A 16,582-nucleotide genomic window follows, 5' to 3' on the forward strand; every position below is an offset into this window, starting at 1 on the left:
CCTCTCTAAAAATAAATAAATAAAATCTTTTTTAAAAAAGGAAGTCAGAAAAAACACAATAATTAATCAACAGTAATACAAGAATAAACTCTGTACTTCACGTACTCATAACTGTAAGCCTACTTTTGCCCCACCGTGTATAAGAAAGTCTGAAAGAAAAATAATTCAAAAAGGTTTGCAATATTATCGACTACATTCCCTATGCTGTACACCTAAAACTAATATAAAATAATATTGAGTGTCAACTGTAATAGGAAATACGTTTTTTAATTGAAAAACATAAACAAAAAGTTCTGCTGGAAATGAGTACCAGTTACCGATGACAGCACAGCGGAAGGATATAAAAACTGTTATGGATTCAAAGATATAAAACTCAATCGACTTCAATGTAAATACTCAACGAGACGTTGAACTTCAGCAGGAAAGATATTAAAAATAACACAGAACCAAGATATTTGGATCTGTAAGGCCGAATAAGTTCTTCTTGTTGAAACACAGAGAAGTGCATAAAAAATAACTTCCCAGGGAAAGCCATACCTTGTAAGGAGATAAAGGGGTTGATTTGAGAGGGTAGGCCATAAAGAACGAAAACTTACCTACTCAGAAAGAGTGAAAACTGATAATGTGGGTACATAAAACAAATAAAAGTTCTTTTTTTTTTTTTCAGGATAAACAGACGGGAGGTATAAAAGTAATCACTCCTCATAAATCCCGGGATCACAGGTCCAGGAGCCATCCTCTGAATAGAGAGGGGCGGTGCGTTGGGTAGGAATAAAGAAGAATATTTCCTTCCACAGCAGAAGCTCCTGGCGTGGCGCCAGCTGGAGGTCTAAGTGGGTTCCAGAAGCTTCCGGAGAGGCCCGCGCCCTGAGCTTCACTCTCGTCAGTGAGACGAACAGAGGGGGTGGGGGGGGCGGGGGGGGACGCACGTCTAAGCCACACTCTTCCCCACAAGGCGGTCAGTCCCGTGGCTCTGAATCTGAACGCGCACAAGGCAGGGACCTCGGGCCCCGCCAGGCGGGGGGAAGGCGCGAGCACACAGGCAGGCTCAGGGACCCCGTCGCCCAGTCCGGCCACCCTTCTGTCTCCGTCGCGCGTTTGGCCAAAGTTCCCGTCGTCGCTGCCCCATCGTCGTCTTTCACCCTCCTCCTCAGTCCCCCTTCAACGTTACATTTAACCAATTCAGTTTTTTTACAAGTGACCAATTTTCTCTCCGCTGACCAAGACAGCTCCCCGGCCATCTGCGAGCGGACACTGAAACGGAAGGGTGCCCTGGTGTTCAGTGTCCTGTTATCCTGGCCTACTGTGTAATTCAAAAGGTAAGCGGGTGCAAGTTAAAGAGCGTTTGCCGCTACCTGGCGTCCAGCGGGACTAATGCTGCAGAGGCGTTTCTGCCCATCTTTCAGAAGGCGTGCCTATGAGACCATCAGAACGGCTACTTGCCCTGGCTGGCGTAGCTCAGTGGATTGAGCACAGGCTGCGAACCAAAGTGTCGGAGGTTCGATTCCCAGTCAGGGCACATGCCTGGGTTGCAGGCCACGGCCCGCAGCAACCGCACATTGGTGTTTCTCTCTCTCTCTCTCTCCCTCCCTAAAATAAATTAATTAATTAAATATTTAAAAAAAAAGAACGGTTACTAATACACAGCCCACGGCCCACGCTGGACGCCTTTAAACGATCAACATACAAGCAAACGCCCAGAGAAGCGTTCACGGGCCGTGAAGTCGTCAAAACCCTGACTCGTCACACCTCAGGTCCCATTGCCTAGACCGCAGGCAGGCGCAGGTGCAGGCGCAGGCCCACCCAGCTGGGAAGCAGTTATTTCGCTTCGGGGCCCAGGCCTGGGAGCCCCCGGTGGGCGGGGGGGTGGGGGACGCCGCCTGAGCCACCCCGCGCCCCGCACGCGGAGGAGCGCTCTTTGCTGAGCAACACGGATTCGCGGCAGTATCACGCGCTTATATGTTCTATGGGAGCACATTTACCCAGGACCCACGGTAATATCATCCACTCGACGACGGTTGGTGGCGGCCCTTGCCGGTTCAAGTCTGACCTGTCGATGTGCTGGGAGGCCAGCAACAGCAGAAACAAAAACGTCAGATAGGACGCCGTGTGGCAGATGAACTTGATGAAGGGCTTTCGGATGAACAGGCCCAGGGGGCTCTTGGGAGCGAGCAGGTAGCACACGGAGAAGACGGGGAAGAGCAGGCCGATGACGAAGCAGGTCACCATCTTCACGGCCCAGTGCCTCCGCCTCCAGCCGGGGAACTCGTCGTACCAGCGGGACGCCAGCAGCTGTTGGCAGTTGGGCTGGGCGACGAACTGGACGGGGGGGAAAGGGAGAGCAGGCGTCAGTGCTGGGTGGGAAGGCCGCGGCTCGCGGTGATCCGACTACGCGACCCGTCAGCGCTGGGTGTCACCACACGGCATCTACAGGTCTGTCCGCACGAACACGGTGTGTGGGCGCACACCTGTGTCCGTACATACACCTGCACAACCACTTGCAGCTTCACACACACCATAGACTACTCCTCCCTCTCAGCATATTACAGAGTACTGCACCCGTGACCATTTATACATACTTATGGATTATGTAACCTGATTTTAATCAATACAGAGTCACAAAGCTGGGGATTAATTGTCAAAGACTTCTGTAAGAAATCTGCATTCAAAAGAGAATACTTCAAGCTGAGGGGAGGGCAATAAAATAAGGAGCGAACTCATTCAGTTGTCATCAGCCTTCTTAAAAGGTCCCAAAGTGATGAAGATGTAATCACGTCTGAGAGCACGTTGGCGGGAAAGCTGGAGGTCGGTCACGGAGATTGGTTGGCGCCCTTTGGAGTCCGTCTCCCGCAGACTGTACTGACCCCCGGCCCCCGGCCCCGGCACGTTCAACGAGTCTCCTTAACCAGTCATCAAACCACCCGACTACTGTCCCTGGACGTGTCTGTCACATTCGGGTTTGCAGACGGGCGTTCAGGGCATACACCAAGGGAGGGCACCAACCACTCTCCGGACGTCTACCGATCCAGAAGGGAGATGACAAATCCCATCTGGCGGTGCCGGTGAGGCGGGGGCAGGCTCCAACGCCTTAAATCATTCTGGGCCTGGATTCAAAACCGGTTTGGCAACTGAGCGGGAATGATGAGTGGGCAGCGATGGGAAGTGGAAAACACAAAGGCAAAGGAAATAAGGTGGGCGGTGAAAAGGCAACATTGCATACATTAAACCATTGAACTTGGCAAACCAGCAAAGCCCACATTAGGTGGTGGGAAGGAAGAAGTCGATGGATGCGGCGAATTCTTTGGAAACGACAAAGGGCAGCAGCTGGTAGAAATTCCACATCTACTCACCGATGTTCCTCTTCGGGCGCCTATGGAGAAGCATTATTTTAAACTATCAGGAGAAACAGAGGAAAAAAAGCTGCCAACCATTTCTAGGTGGCTACCTAGAGGCCTTCTTAAGAGTGAACACAGACGTGAAAGCAGGATGTTATGTGGTTTTTAAGGGGCCACCACTGGACTGCTGGCCGTAGGGGAACAGAGAAGGGTAGATGGCGAACTGCAGAGAGTTTGGTCTTGATCTTGCCCCCCGCCCCATGGGCTGGTTCCCCCGAAGAGCCACCAGGGCCTCCTGCGCCGGGAGGGGCGTGTCCCCAGGGGGGGCCCACTCTCGCCCGCAGCCTCTGGTTCCGGGGGCCCAGCTCTGCTGCGCCGTCTTCCACTCGGACAAAGACGCGGGCGAGAGCGAAGAGACACACGGGAGCGAACACTAGTTTCTCCTGCGAGGGGGGACGGACGTGGCTGCTCCTCCCGGAGTGTGAAGACCACTTATTTCTGAGAACGTCCAATTGTTTTCCGGACCAGCAGCTGCCACCAGCGGGCAGGGTCTCTCCTGCGCCCGGCCGGGTCGCACTCAGAAGCGACCGACCGGCGGGACGGGTCCCGTCCGCCCCCGGCGCATCAGAGCACACGCAGCGGGGAGAGTTCAGCTCCCCCGCAGGGTGGGGGGCGGGGGGGATCGTCTTCTCTCACGCTCCCCGAGCTCCCCGCGTCCCTGGACGCAGCAGCGCCTCAGACTCTGGGCTCACACATCTCCGAGTCTCAAAAATAATCCTCGGTCGTTGCTTATCTGTGTGACGAGGGAGGGACAACACTAACCAGCCGGCGGCGGAGTGAGAAACAGCACGTGTGTGTGTGGGGGAGAGCCGAGCCCCCCCTGCCCCTGGCCCGCAGTGCGGGCAGCAGAGGGCGCCCTGGACACGCCGGCCCGCGGCAGAGCCGGGGGGCGCATCGGCCCCCCTGCACCGGCCCCCTGAGAGCTGTCACCGGCCCGGGGGGGAGGGGGGAGCAGAACCAGGGAGGACGAGCCCGCGAAAAGGGCCTGTTCCGCGGCGTTGTTTCCGTCCCTTCCCCCTCCTCACTCACCGAGCGGTCCCCGCGGCTGGACCTTCTCTCCATCGGCCTCGCCTCGTGTCTCACAAGGATTACCGAATAACGGGCTTCCCTCTTTCTCTCGCTTTAAATTTTTTTATTGATTTGAGACAGAGACAGACAGAGATTTATTGTTTCACTTACTGGTGCATTCATTGGTGCATACATTCACTCGGATGTGCCCTGACCGGGGATCGAACCCACAGCCCTGACATATTGGGACATCTCTTTCTTTCTCTGTGTGTGTCTCTTTCTCTCTCTCTCCCTCTCTCCCTCTCTCTCTCTCTCAAAAACGACCTGCGTGACGTTCTCCAGAAGGAGGGATGATGTGTCCCTCCCTCTCTCCTCATCAGGGGCAGGACTTCCACTTGCCACGAGTTCAGGGTGGGTGCTTGTTCGCGTCCTGCTGGGCCTTTCCTTAGGATGGCTCCCCGAGTTATTAACATGCATCTCGGAGTGGAAGGCCAGGTCACGAAGCCTGTGCGGAGAATGCCTTAAAAACGAGGAACGCGCACCAGGGGCACCAGGGGCCTGCGTGGGAGAGACCGGCCCTGCAGCGCCAGTGGGGGCTCCCCAGAGGGGGCTCCCCAGAGGGGCGAGCCCGCAGCCCGGGGCGGCGGAGTGCGAGCTGGAGCGCGCCGTGGGTGCCCCGGCCCCGGGGCTGCTGTCCTGCGAGCGCGGAGGGTTTGGTGCATGAGCCGCGCCGCCCTCTGGCCCCCGAGGGTTCACGGAAAGATGGTTGCTCATTGTGCTGGTGTCCGAGGGCCTCCATACTGAGTGCCGCGACCTGGGCGGCGGGAAACAGCAGGGGTTCAGTGCCTCTTTATCACCTCACCGTTGTGGGGACTTCGAGTCCAAAATCCAGGAGCGGGCAGCGTCGCGCTCCCCCCAGACCCTGCATACAGCCCCCCCACCCCGCGCCAACCTCTGGCCGGAGGCCCCTGGCTCGCAGCTGCGTCAGTTCATCTCCGTCTCTGCTGCCACGCGCCCTCCCCCCACGCGGCTGCCCTCGCACGACCTTCTCCGGTCTGGCAAGGACGCCGGCCACACTGGGTCATGAGCCTGTCCCGGCGCCCCAGGGTGACCTCATCCGAACGACTTTTATCTCTGCGACCCATGACCCTGTTTCCAAACGTGGTGGAATCCTGAGTTTCTGGGGTCAGGAGCTGAAGGATTCGTTTTGGGGCACATAATTCAATCCACGGCACGGACAATCACTCGTGTTCCCGTAGCGCCCCAGGGTACAGGTTTGGGTTCCGCGGTTTTCACAAACATTGCTATTCCCAACGCATCAAACGTATTTCAAGTCCACAAACAATTTTCTGAAGCCCTGCCTTCCACGCCACGTTTAATGTCCCTCCCTCCCTCTACTCTATTTTTTTAAATTTCCTTATTTTCTCATGAGGTCTGATGATAAATGAGGCACGTTTAAGATTTCCTGAGGAAAGAAGGCCCTACACATAAAACCTTCTCCCATACCAGTCTGCTACTGTGATTAAATCTTTTTCCTAAGGGCTCTCTGGAAAAGGGCATACTTTAACCGACATAAATTATTCAGCTGCTGAGGCAAGCAAGGCGTTAAGAATCTACACACTTGGTACCTAGTTAAACCACAGCTTTCACGAGATGGAATTTGAAGAATGAAGTTCGGGGGGCTGGGGAAAATGAGAGGTGTGGGACCTTGATGGGGCTGCGGGCTATACCCCGGCGGGAGCACTCTAAGGGCGCGGGGCGGGGGAGACGCAGGTGCCGACCTGAGGAGGCACACCTGGGGCAGGTGACAGGAAGCTCCAACGGAAGAGGAACCGCGACTACCCAGAGATCTGCCTGGTTTGGCCACGCTCCTGGGCTTACATTCTCAGCCGATGTTTTTTTCTACCAGAAAACGATCACTTGAAAGCCGCACAGATACAAATAACTCGAGTCCCTGGCATCCGAAAAACAATGTTGTTTAACCCTAATTCTCTCTGACCATGTGTACGTCAGCTGTCCAAACACCAGAACAAGAAAACACCTCAAAGTTTTAGAAGTGGACTCGAGGGTTGAACAGGTGCCCGCACTGACCGAGCGCGTGAAAGATGCTCAGTGTCCCCTGTCCCTGGGGACGTGCAGGTGGAAGCCACGAGCAGATGCCACCACACACGCATGAGCACCGCTGGGATGAGCTGACCGTGACACGTGTTGGTGGGAATTTAGGGAAACTCAGCTCTCATCCATCGCCCATCAAGATGTAAATGGCCCATCTCTTTGTAAATAATTTTCAGGGTTTGTTTTTTTTTTAATTAAACCTATACTTAACCATAAAATGGACTCATTTGGTCCCAGGCACTTACAGTTATTTGCATGGAAAATAATACAGTAATTAATAAGTAATAACAGAGAAAAAGAAAAGAAGGTGTATGTCTCTTCCAAGACTTGCACGTGAAGGCCATCACAGGTTGGAGGCGACAGCCGAAAACAAGGACAACTCAGATGCCCACCGACCAGCGAGCAGATGCACCAACCGCGGTCTGTTCACACTGCGGGAGACTGCTCGGCGGCAAGGAGGGGGGGATGGCTGGCAGGCACGCACGGCGGGATCGCGAAGGGATTGGGAGCGAAGCAGGCCCGGGAGGAAGAGCACCTGCTGGGTGACTGCATTTACACGAACCCCGGACCCTGCGCAGCGGCGCGCGGCGGCCTTGGGCAGAGCCCCTGGGCCCGGGGAGGGCGGCTGTGCGAAGGGAGGGGGTCACCACCGCAGGGGCCGAGGGAGCCGTGGCGGGGGGGTGTGTGCACCTACCGGGCGTGGCGGGAGGTTACCCACGCCCCCACTGCGCATGCATCCGGTGCGCAGTACGCCCCCGGTGCCTCAATCCAGCTGCTTCACCACGTCCAGAACTTGCCGGGACCTTACACACGTTCAGGACGATTTATGTGCCTCGACCTGTTCCTTCCCACGTCATCACGTGGGCCCCCTGGCCCCCGGCTCCTCTATTTCGTGGCCACACCCCCTCGGGTGGGCTGGGCCGGAGAGGGCGCCCTCCCGTCGGAGGAAATCAGGGCAGGGCTGCGCTCTGCGCTCTGCCCGCGCCGTCCGCCTCCGAGCCTGGCTCCCCGCCCGGCCCGAGCACCGCAGGCTGAGGGGCCGGGCCTCGCCGGACGCAAATCTAACGGCGTCTCTGTCTGTCTGCACTCTGAAAGTCCGCGCCGCTGTTTCACAGTCCCCAGGCAAAGAAAGGCCCAGGTGGCGGGCGAGACCTCCAAGGCCCCGAGGCCCCTCCCCAGGTCCCTCCTTTCCCAGCCGGGGCAGAGCTGTCCTTCAGGTCCCCACACTTTCCAGGGGACGCTCTGACCGCAGCTGGGCCTTTCCCACGGCTGTCAGTTTGCATCTGCTGACAGCTCCGCCTGTAATCACCCACTGCCTATTTCTCGCAGGGAATCCATCCCCCCTGGTCCTCCGACTCGGCCTCTGACGCTCCCGGGCATGCCCAGGGCCTCTGGTTCTTTTACACGATACAGTGGGCTATTGTACAAGGGCCTGTCGGCCTTCACCGGGGCCCAACACGGGCGTGTGCACACAGTCGGATTAACCCTTGGACATTCTCAAGGCGAGGGGCCCGTGTAAGCAGGAACTAATCATTCCTGTAAGTTCCACAGAAAAGACCCTGTTGAAGTCGTTAACATCAGCAATGAGGACACGTTACACTCTGGTCCTTATTTCCAGAAACCACAAAATTAGCTGCTTCTGTTTCTTCCTAACGCAGCGATTTTCCGCCTCTTCCATCTCATGGCACATACACTAATTATTAAATTCTGTGGCAGGACAAAAACATATTTTTTGCTGATCTGACAAAAAATAGGTATAATTTATATTCATTCACACTGCATGGCAATTGTTCTGTTGGCTGGTGTCGTTTTTTAATTTTGACAGTCTGAGGGGACGAGGTCAGGGCCCCTGACTAAATACTCAGGAGCTGCATGTCCTAAAGATTCTTGCGGGCTGACCATCGCTGTCTTAGCGTCACGTGAAACAGCCCAGCTGGTCTCTGGATCCCCGCTGTGCCATCTGAGTGCAGGTGGAGAAAGCCGTCTCGGCCCAGACTAGCCATCGGTGCTCGGAAACGATTAAAAACAAGTTGGTCTCGGAAATACATCTTTGTACAAGGAGCACGGAGGAGAGTGTCTCAAGGGGTGGCCAAGGAAGAGCAGCTCAGAGACATGCAGTCCAGTCCTGCTGGAACCCATGAAAGGGTGGCGCGAGAAGTGACCGGTGCGGCGTGGAGCACTCCCTAGTCCTCGCAGGACGGCTTTACAGGAAGAGGACAAAGACATTCTCCCCTCTAGCTCGTGCCTTCGTGCATCAGAGACGTACGAGTCTGATGGAAAATGTAAGAATGACAAATCGACCTCAAGGAACTCGTTTCCTTGATGAAACTACCGGTGACGTCCAAAACTGGGAAGGAAACCCCAGTGTGGGACTTGCCCAAGGAAACGCCGATGCTAAAGCACATACATATACAACACTCGTCTTTTTTATTTATTTATTTATTTATTTATTTTTAGAGGGGGAAGGGAGGGAGATAGACAGAGAGAGAGAGAAACATCAATGTGCGGTTGCTGGGGGCCGTGGCCTGCAACCCAGGCATGTGCCCTGACTGGGAATCGAACCTGCGACACTTTGGTTCGCAGCCCGCACTCAATCCACTGAGCTACACCAGCCAGGGCAATATTCGTCTTTTTAAAAATCCCTGTTAGTCTCTGCACGGAGGATCGGTATTATTCACTGCTCGTATCGAACTGAAAGGGTTTAAACGCAGACCCAGAGTCTGTTCTCTGCACTGCTGGGAACAGGCGGGGCACAGCAGACCCACCGGCGGGTGGCTGAGGCGGCTCGCGTGGTTTGGCTTGAGTTCTCGATCCTGAGTATCGCTCTGTTCCCAGATACCCAAGCTGCGTTTTATCAACTTATAAATTTCTGTAATACAATCTGTTTGGAGATTAGGGATTGTCTCGGAAGTTTTTTCATTAGTTATCTTTAAATATCAGAAGATGTGAACATAATGTTCAGGACATCGCTATGCATTTATCATCTGATTACAAAGCCCAAGGCAAATTCTATAATAAGCCTGGCGTTCGAACATTCTGAAAGAGTTCAACTTCTGTTAGTTTTCCAGGCCAGCACCAGTAACCATTCTCGCCCCCGCCCCTCCCCGCGCCCACCCCACTCCACCAAAGCGTGACCCGGGCGGTCCCAGGGACAGAAACCAGCACCGCAGGCCGCCGGCTCCCCTGGGGTCGAAGCCGCAGGCCTGCTTCCTCCGCGGCAGAACCGAGACGGGAGCCGCTTGCCTTTCCCTGGGAATGGCCGGTCGTGAGACTGAAATGATTCACACGAAGTCACAGAGAACTGGACCCCCGTGCTCTTTCTCGTGCGTTTGAGAAATGAAGACACGATGAGAGTCGGCGAATGATGAGGTTTGGGGCCAGAGGTGAAGGACCTGGGTCACCCTGGTCCTGGTTTCAGAAGCTGTAACCCCCGCCAAGGCTAAGGCTGAGGGAGAGACCTTGGACCGTAAGCCCCCAAGGAGACAGGCTTATCTCCCTGGCAGGAGCACTGCTTCTGCTCCTTTTACTTCACCCTGCCTGGACCCCAGTGCTTGGTCGGTTAGCCGATGACGGGTAAGATTCCCCAAGGGGGGAACGACCTAAGACAGGCACGATCACGTGGGAGGCCCCCAAGGAAGGACTTTGGGGGCTACAGCAAAAGGGGGTGATGGACCCTCACCCCTCGGCTTTGACATAGCTTGAGTCCTCATTGTCTGCGAGAAACTCTCCTAATCTCTTGGCTGCCTTACTTCCCTTGCTCCACCTAAGCCTGAAACAATGACAGGGTGGTGCAGCTCTGTGCTGGAAAGGGCAGGTTCCCCGGGTGATCAGGCCTAAGAAAGAATATGTAAGATCCTGTGAAACCAGCTTTGTTTAGAATGCTCTCAGTTGAATGAGAAGGGTCCAGGAACGAAGTAAGTTTGTTCCTTAAAGTTTTTTACAACTCTTTGACCCTGACTCACAATAGGCCCTCAGACTTCCTTGTTACCTATTGTTTGATCCTTACTTCCTGGCAGTGAGTGATGAGCTTTACCTGAATTCTTATGCAAATGAACCCAGTAAAAAGCCTCTCCGGAGGGGGAACGGCGCTTCCCCCACCAGAGAGAGCGGCCACTCCGTTCCTACTTCCCCACAGGACTCGGTTGTCTCTATGTATGTTTTTCTTGCGTGTTGACGAGCCATCCACAGCGTTCTGCGGTCACTGCCGGCCGGTGGTCACCACAGGTCGTTCCCCGTGGGTGCCTCCCACGGCCTGGCCTTTGGGCTGCGGCTCCCAACCTGTGCCGCTGGAGAGCGGGAAGGGCAAACTGTCAGCCAGTCCTCAGCCTGCCAAGCAGGTGCGCTCGCTGCCCCACCGCGGGCATTCCATTTTGGGGTTTGGACAGGAGGTTTCTGTACTTGACAGTAGACAAAGCCACCGTCTCAGCATAACAGAGATCGTGGTAATTGCACAGAACGCCTTTCTTTAGTGCCCAGACTTTCAGTGGAAACGAATGAAAGTCACGAGGATGTTGACAACGGCTCCAGAAGTTCTTGCTAAATTCTCCTCTCACAGCGGAAAGTCCGTTTGAGGGCAAACAGAACCTGTCTGCTTCGCCTCATCTGGACATATTGTGGCCAGCTCTGAGTAACTATTTAACCGCCTCCAAACATTCACAATGCAGTTTTTGGTACATCATCCATATGAGAAACATAGTCAAAATATTTACTTATATTTCAGTCAGGATAATTTTACTTTACCCAAAACAGTGTTGAAAGCTGAAGACAGTTTGAACTTTCTTCTGTTACTAAGTTCAGCCAGACCATAATACTGCGGGCACCGCTGCAGGTACCTGGCTCCCCAACCCCAAAGTAACTCAGCCGTCCCAGCAGGAGTTCGAGAAGGGGGTATTTTCTTTCATCTGTATTCTCAGAATTCAGTAACAGTAAGGTTAACCAGAACTCCTGATTTCCAGTACCTCATTTCATGTATTAAGGTAGCCGAACATTAAAAAGCGAACGGTCCAAACGGTGGCAAAGAAACTTCTTCTTCCTTCTCTACACAAGTGGCAACCAGGTAACCTCTCCCTCCTCACCATTGTGAAAATAGCTGGTCTGGCGAAGGGTTGGGGAAGCTTTTATATTAACATTCCTTGGGATTGATATCTTCTCTCGATTTCATTTTCACCACAATCATCTGCGTCACGTCTGTACAAGTCACGGGTCTCCGTCGAGCACGGAACGTCCTCCCCCAACTGCAGCCACGTCCGAGAGGTGATGACCCGCCCCAGGACGCTGCGGGGGCAGAAAGCACCGGGTGGGGGAACACGGTGGGTCTCTTCTGCAACCTTGACCTCAACACCTAAGTGTCTAGAGCCTGAGAATCCTGAGCTGAGGATCTGGAACGTCATTCTGGAACATCGTCGAAGAGGCGAGAGCACATTCCGGTATAAACGTCGCCGACCAGATGCCGCCCAGACGCCCGGATGGGAAGAGAACACAGAACACCCCAAGGATCTGTCGGCTCCAGGGGGGAGATGTCAGACAAGCAGGAAGTACAGGTACTCTCGTCTGGTAAGAGTCCAGAATTGATATTTAAAATAACATTATAACTAATCAGTAATCACTGCTGCAGGACTCCTCATTAACTGAGGAAGGCCAAACTTTGCACGTGCAGAGACTAGAAAATGCAACCTTATCTCCTCTCCCTCCGAGCACACATTCCAAGCACCAGCGGCCCTGAACCCACGCGGCGCGGCACCCTCCTGGCCACACCTCCCCAGTCACCAGGCCTGCCACCTTCGCCTCCCACCGGTGTCCCGACGAGAAAGAAGTGCCTCTCACCCTCACCGTGGTCGCTCCTCTCTAGATACACTCAGATCCGCATCGATGAGGAGAAACACCTCTCTGCGGATGGATTGATCTCTACCCCCGTACTTTTGGAGGAACACAGAAATTTATACCTCCCAGTCGCTACTGTTTATCTCTGCCTGCACAGTGCCTTGCACAGTTGCCGGTACAAAGACGATTCTTGAAAGCGTTTTTAGAATGAACACAGAAGATGGGAACGGCAACATCAGAAACGCACACTTCATCCACCACCTTTAAAACCGGGCCCGTTTCTGCACGCCTGTGGCGCTGCTGCGCACAGCGGGAAGAGCGGGCCGGGTCTGAGCAGACGGCCGAAAACTGAAGAAAGACACGCAAACAGTGAGAGGTGCTCACGGAAGGAGTCACGGATGCCTTGCGGCTTCCCCACTCCGTCCTAAGGACGAGGAAGAAACTGATTTTCTCAGCAAATAAGCGTGCCCAGTGTGTGTGCTAAAAGACTATTTAATTTTGCTGCAAATTAACACTGATTTCTTACTCTTGTTGGGTTATTAGACTCTACTTTCCTGGTTTGTGTAAATATTGAGATGAAACACTAATCCCTGTATTAACATACATATACGACTAGGGGTAACAACAAGCTGAGTACTGATTACGATGTGTTTTAAAGGGCAGAGCGCAAACGATAAAGTAAGTAAATAATGCACAAACATTTTCATTTGGTAACTGGTTTTAGTTTTGAAAGAAGCTGTTTATTTGCTTTTCAGATTTTGAGAGGACATGTTACTACTCTCACTCCCAAGAAAATGTAGTTCCCAAATATCTTCACTTCTGTTTCTTAACTGCGGTAAAACTAATTTTATGACTTTGGCGTGGTAATTACTCTTTTTACATCAGAGAGACAGACACGGTTTAGAACCGGAACTATGAGATGACTGAGTCCCACCTGAATATGCTACTGAAGTGTTCGTCCCTCTCACTACCCCCATCCGTATCAGCCACGGCTCACCTTCCTCGGGGGTCTTGAACTTCTCTCATCTGCAAGGTAAACGTTTGTATGACAGGGGTATCTGGCTCTGGAGTTCATTAGTTATGGATTCTTTTTTAAATTGTCCTTGAATTCACTGTGTTCATTGCTTAATAAAATTGTATCGGCTTCAAGTGTAAGTGACAGAGTCTTCCATCAGCGAGGAAACGCCTTACGCACCGGCTGCGGTGACCGAAGGCCAGGGGCGGCGTGGATCACAAACAACGGGCACTCATTCCTCACGGTTCCGGAGGCTGCCGAGTCCGCGGTGAAGGCGCCCGCAGGCCCGAGGCCCCGGTCTCTGGCTCAGACGGACGTCTCTTCCCCGAATCCTCGCAGGGCAGAAGGGGTCTCTTCTCCCCGGGGCACCGATCCCCCGCCTGAGGGCTCCAGCCTCCTGTCCTCGCGCCCCCCAGAGGCCCCGCCACCAGCGGCATCACCCTGGGGTTCCCGGTGGGGGCTGCCGGGCGGGGAGGGGCAAAATGTCCAGTGCACAGCAGGGGGAAAGCAAAGGGAAAGGCAAAGGAGTTTTGAAGAGAGACAGACTGAGACTTTGGCGTCGGGGTAATGGAGTGAGAAGGGACTTGCAGGGTTTGCGCAGGCCCTCAGGCACGCAAGTAGCTGGCTGTCCGTTCCCGCACCGAGAGAGGACAGATTTTACACTCCACCGAACTGAGGCTTTATTTAAAAACTCTGCTCACAAAATGCCCCTACAGCGGACTCTTGGGAATAAATGAACCCTCACGTCAGCGTTCTGGAACGACGTCACAGGCAATCGACGGAGACGAAGCGGCATCTGTGGTTAAAGGCTGCGTGCTTCTCACTGGAAGTTCGACTCCTGCCGTCCAGTTGCGAAACCTTCTTCTGTCGTGTTGTGCAAATTTTCAAGCAGAGCGGATACGTGACATCGATTATTGTCACGGCGTGTTGAATGGCTGGTCGCAGTACCAGGCATTGCAAGGGAGAGAACTTAGCAGCGTCTCCTAGGAGCGTGGTTGGGGGGGGGGGCACAGCACTCCGAAAGGCTCCAGCCCAGCCCCCACGCTGCGGTGACAATCAGATCGTAACTTGACTCAATGCAAATTCGCTAATTAGTTGCGGGAATGACGGATCCCTGGTTCCAGCTTAAACATGACTACACTCTGTAACATTTTCACCTTTTCCCCCCGAAGGGGTGTGCAGACCGGCAGAAGCAGATCACTCCAGAGTCGACAAACTCAAAGGGCACTTCTGTTCTTTTCCCCGCCGGCCCAGACGGGCGTCTCCCTGCGCGCTGCAACATGCATGCTTCAGAAAGAAACTGGTGTTTTGTCAAGAGATTCACCCGGAGTAACTTCCTGTGTTTCTTTTTTTTTTTTAAGATTGTATTTATTTATTTTTTAGAGAAGGAAGGGAGGGAGAAAGAGAGAGAGAGAGAAACATCAATGTGCGGTTGCTGGGGGCCATGGCCTGCAACCCAGGCATGTGCCCTGACTGGGAATTGAACCTGCGATGCTTTGGTTCGCAGCCCGCGCTCCATCCACTGAGCTACGCCAGCCAGGGCTTCCCTGTGCTTCTTCACACAGGTCCCACCTGAAACATGTGGCTCACTGCTTTTGGCATTTACCTTGTTTACAGACAGCCACTTTCCCCGACCAACACGATGGGCGCCGTTCTTGTCATTTAATATTAAAAAGGGGCCAAACCGGCGAAATTAATTTTCATAGATGTCATTCAATCAAAGGACTCGGGCATCTAACTTTGAGATGCACGTGATTTAAAATTTACTGGCGACACGCTTCTCATCTTTTTTGTTTGTGCCAAGCCTCGGAGAGGGGGCGGGCATTGGACACCGCAGTTTGGGCCCCGGCGTTTCAGCGGCCCCACGCGGCCGGCGGCTGCCGCTGACGACACAGCTCGCGAGTTTTCCAGATTACAGACTCAGAGATGCCTTCTGAGATCTCTGAGAGGGTCACTGCGCGCTGACTGTGGAGGACAGTAATTTTGTTGTTTCAGTGGCTGTTAAGTCACCTGTCTGTTCCAGAAAGAGGTGGCTGCACCCACCTCCCTGTCCGCCCTTGTCTGTAACTGGTGACAAGCGGACAGGCCAGCACGTTTAAGGATTTCCACGCATCTTCCTCCGCTCCTTCCCCCTAGGGCCACTCAGTGCGGGGCTCTGCGTCCCCTCACCCCCATGCGTCCCCTCCTTATAAAGGTCATTGTGAGAGCTGACTGGGGGGGGTGCGACAGAGTTCAGAACGGCAGGTCCGGTCACACCGTCTCCGTTCGAGGGTGCGCCTTGGAGGCAGGTGTCCCCGTCCAGACAATGAAACCTGCTCCCGTGCGTGTTTCCTGTGACCCGACCCGGAAGCAGTGCTCTGGGGTCAGCAGCTCCTACTTTTAGGTGTGGATGGACTCACACCGGTGGTTGAGCCCATCAGTCGTGACATCTTTGCACGTGATACTTCGCACAGGAAATCGGATTCCTCGCCTCCTTGCCAAGGTTCCCTTCAAGAGCGTGGGTGGGGGTGCTGCTGGGCTTGGACGCGGGGGCACCCCCTCCGTGGGTCGCACCCGGACAGAGGGCCTGCCGCAGGGAGACTTGGGGACCCGAGCGGCCGTGGGGGGGCGGGGGGGTGAGGGGAGACGCGGGGCCGGAGTGAGGGGAGGAGGCTGAAGGGTGTGGCCTGCGAGCCAGCAAACCGCCCAGATGCTCAGGGCCTGAGAACGCCAGGTGCCGGGGTTGTCGTTCACCTGCTTTTATTCCTCCAGGGGGAAAGAAAGAAATGACGTTTTCCTCTAACATCTGCGACGCACATGACCGACAACCCTGAGCTGAAAAAACACGCCCACGCTCACACCTGGACCTGGCGCTGCGTCGGACGCGCCAAGATCTGTCTCGCCCAGAAATTGGGGTGGGGGGTAGGGGAGTGCTCCCAAGACCGTCCGGCCTCCCCTCCTCGCTTCCCAGCCAGGAAGCCGCGGCCCCCGGGGGCCGGATGGGTTTTCCAGGACGGCAAAACTGGCCGACAGCAGGGGCGCAGTTAGGGTCCCATCAGCTGCGGTGCGGAGCGGGTCAGCGGGGTGACAGCTGGGGGCTCAGGCCTGAAGCCAGCCCCCGCCCGAGTGAAGTCCGAGTGTCCGGCTGTGGTCCCGCTCAGCCCCGACCAGTCCTGGTGCCGGCACGGGCACCAGCACCAGTTCGTACCGCCTTGAGGGCTCCCATGCAGACAAGGAAAGACATGAACTC

General features: G+C 54.6%; 1 protein-coding gene across 4 annotated transcripts in view; it reads right to left on the bottom strand.

The window, feature by feature from the left end:
* TRPC4 (transient receptor potential cation channel subfamily C member 4) overlaps positions 1-16,582 on the bottom strand; it is a 108,463-nt gene that overhangs the window by 38,342 nt on the left and 53,539 nt on the right. For 2 of the 4 annotated variants that reach the window (XM_045839125.1, XM_045839126.1), the window contains exon 4: positions 1,983-2,319. The exons of 1 other annotated variant lie outside the window; for it this stretch is intronic. In XM_045839125.1, the coding sequence (XP_045695081.1) occupies positions 1,983-2,319 (337 nt within the window). Of the gene's footprint in view, positions 1-1,982; positions 2,320-16,582 lie in introns of those variants that run through there. One more of the 4 variants, XM_045839128.1, reaches the window with a different exon arrangement.

This window comes from Phyllostomus hastatus, unplaced genomic scaffold (genome assembly GCF_019186645.2).
Source record: "Phyllostomus hastatus isolate PE091 unplaced genomic scaffold, TTU_PhHast_1.1 phas_contig_29, whole genome shotgun sequence".
NCBI lineage: Eukaryota > Metazoa > Chordata > Mammalia > Chiroptera > Phyllostomidae > Phyllostomus > Phyllostomus hastatus.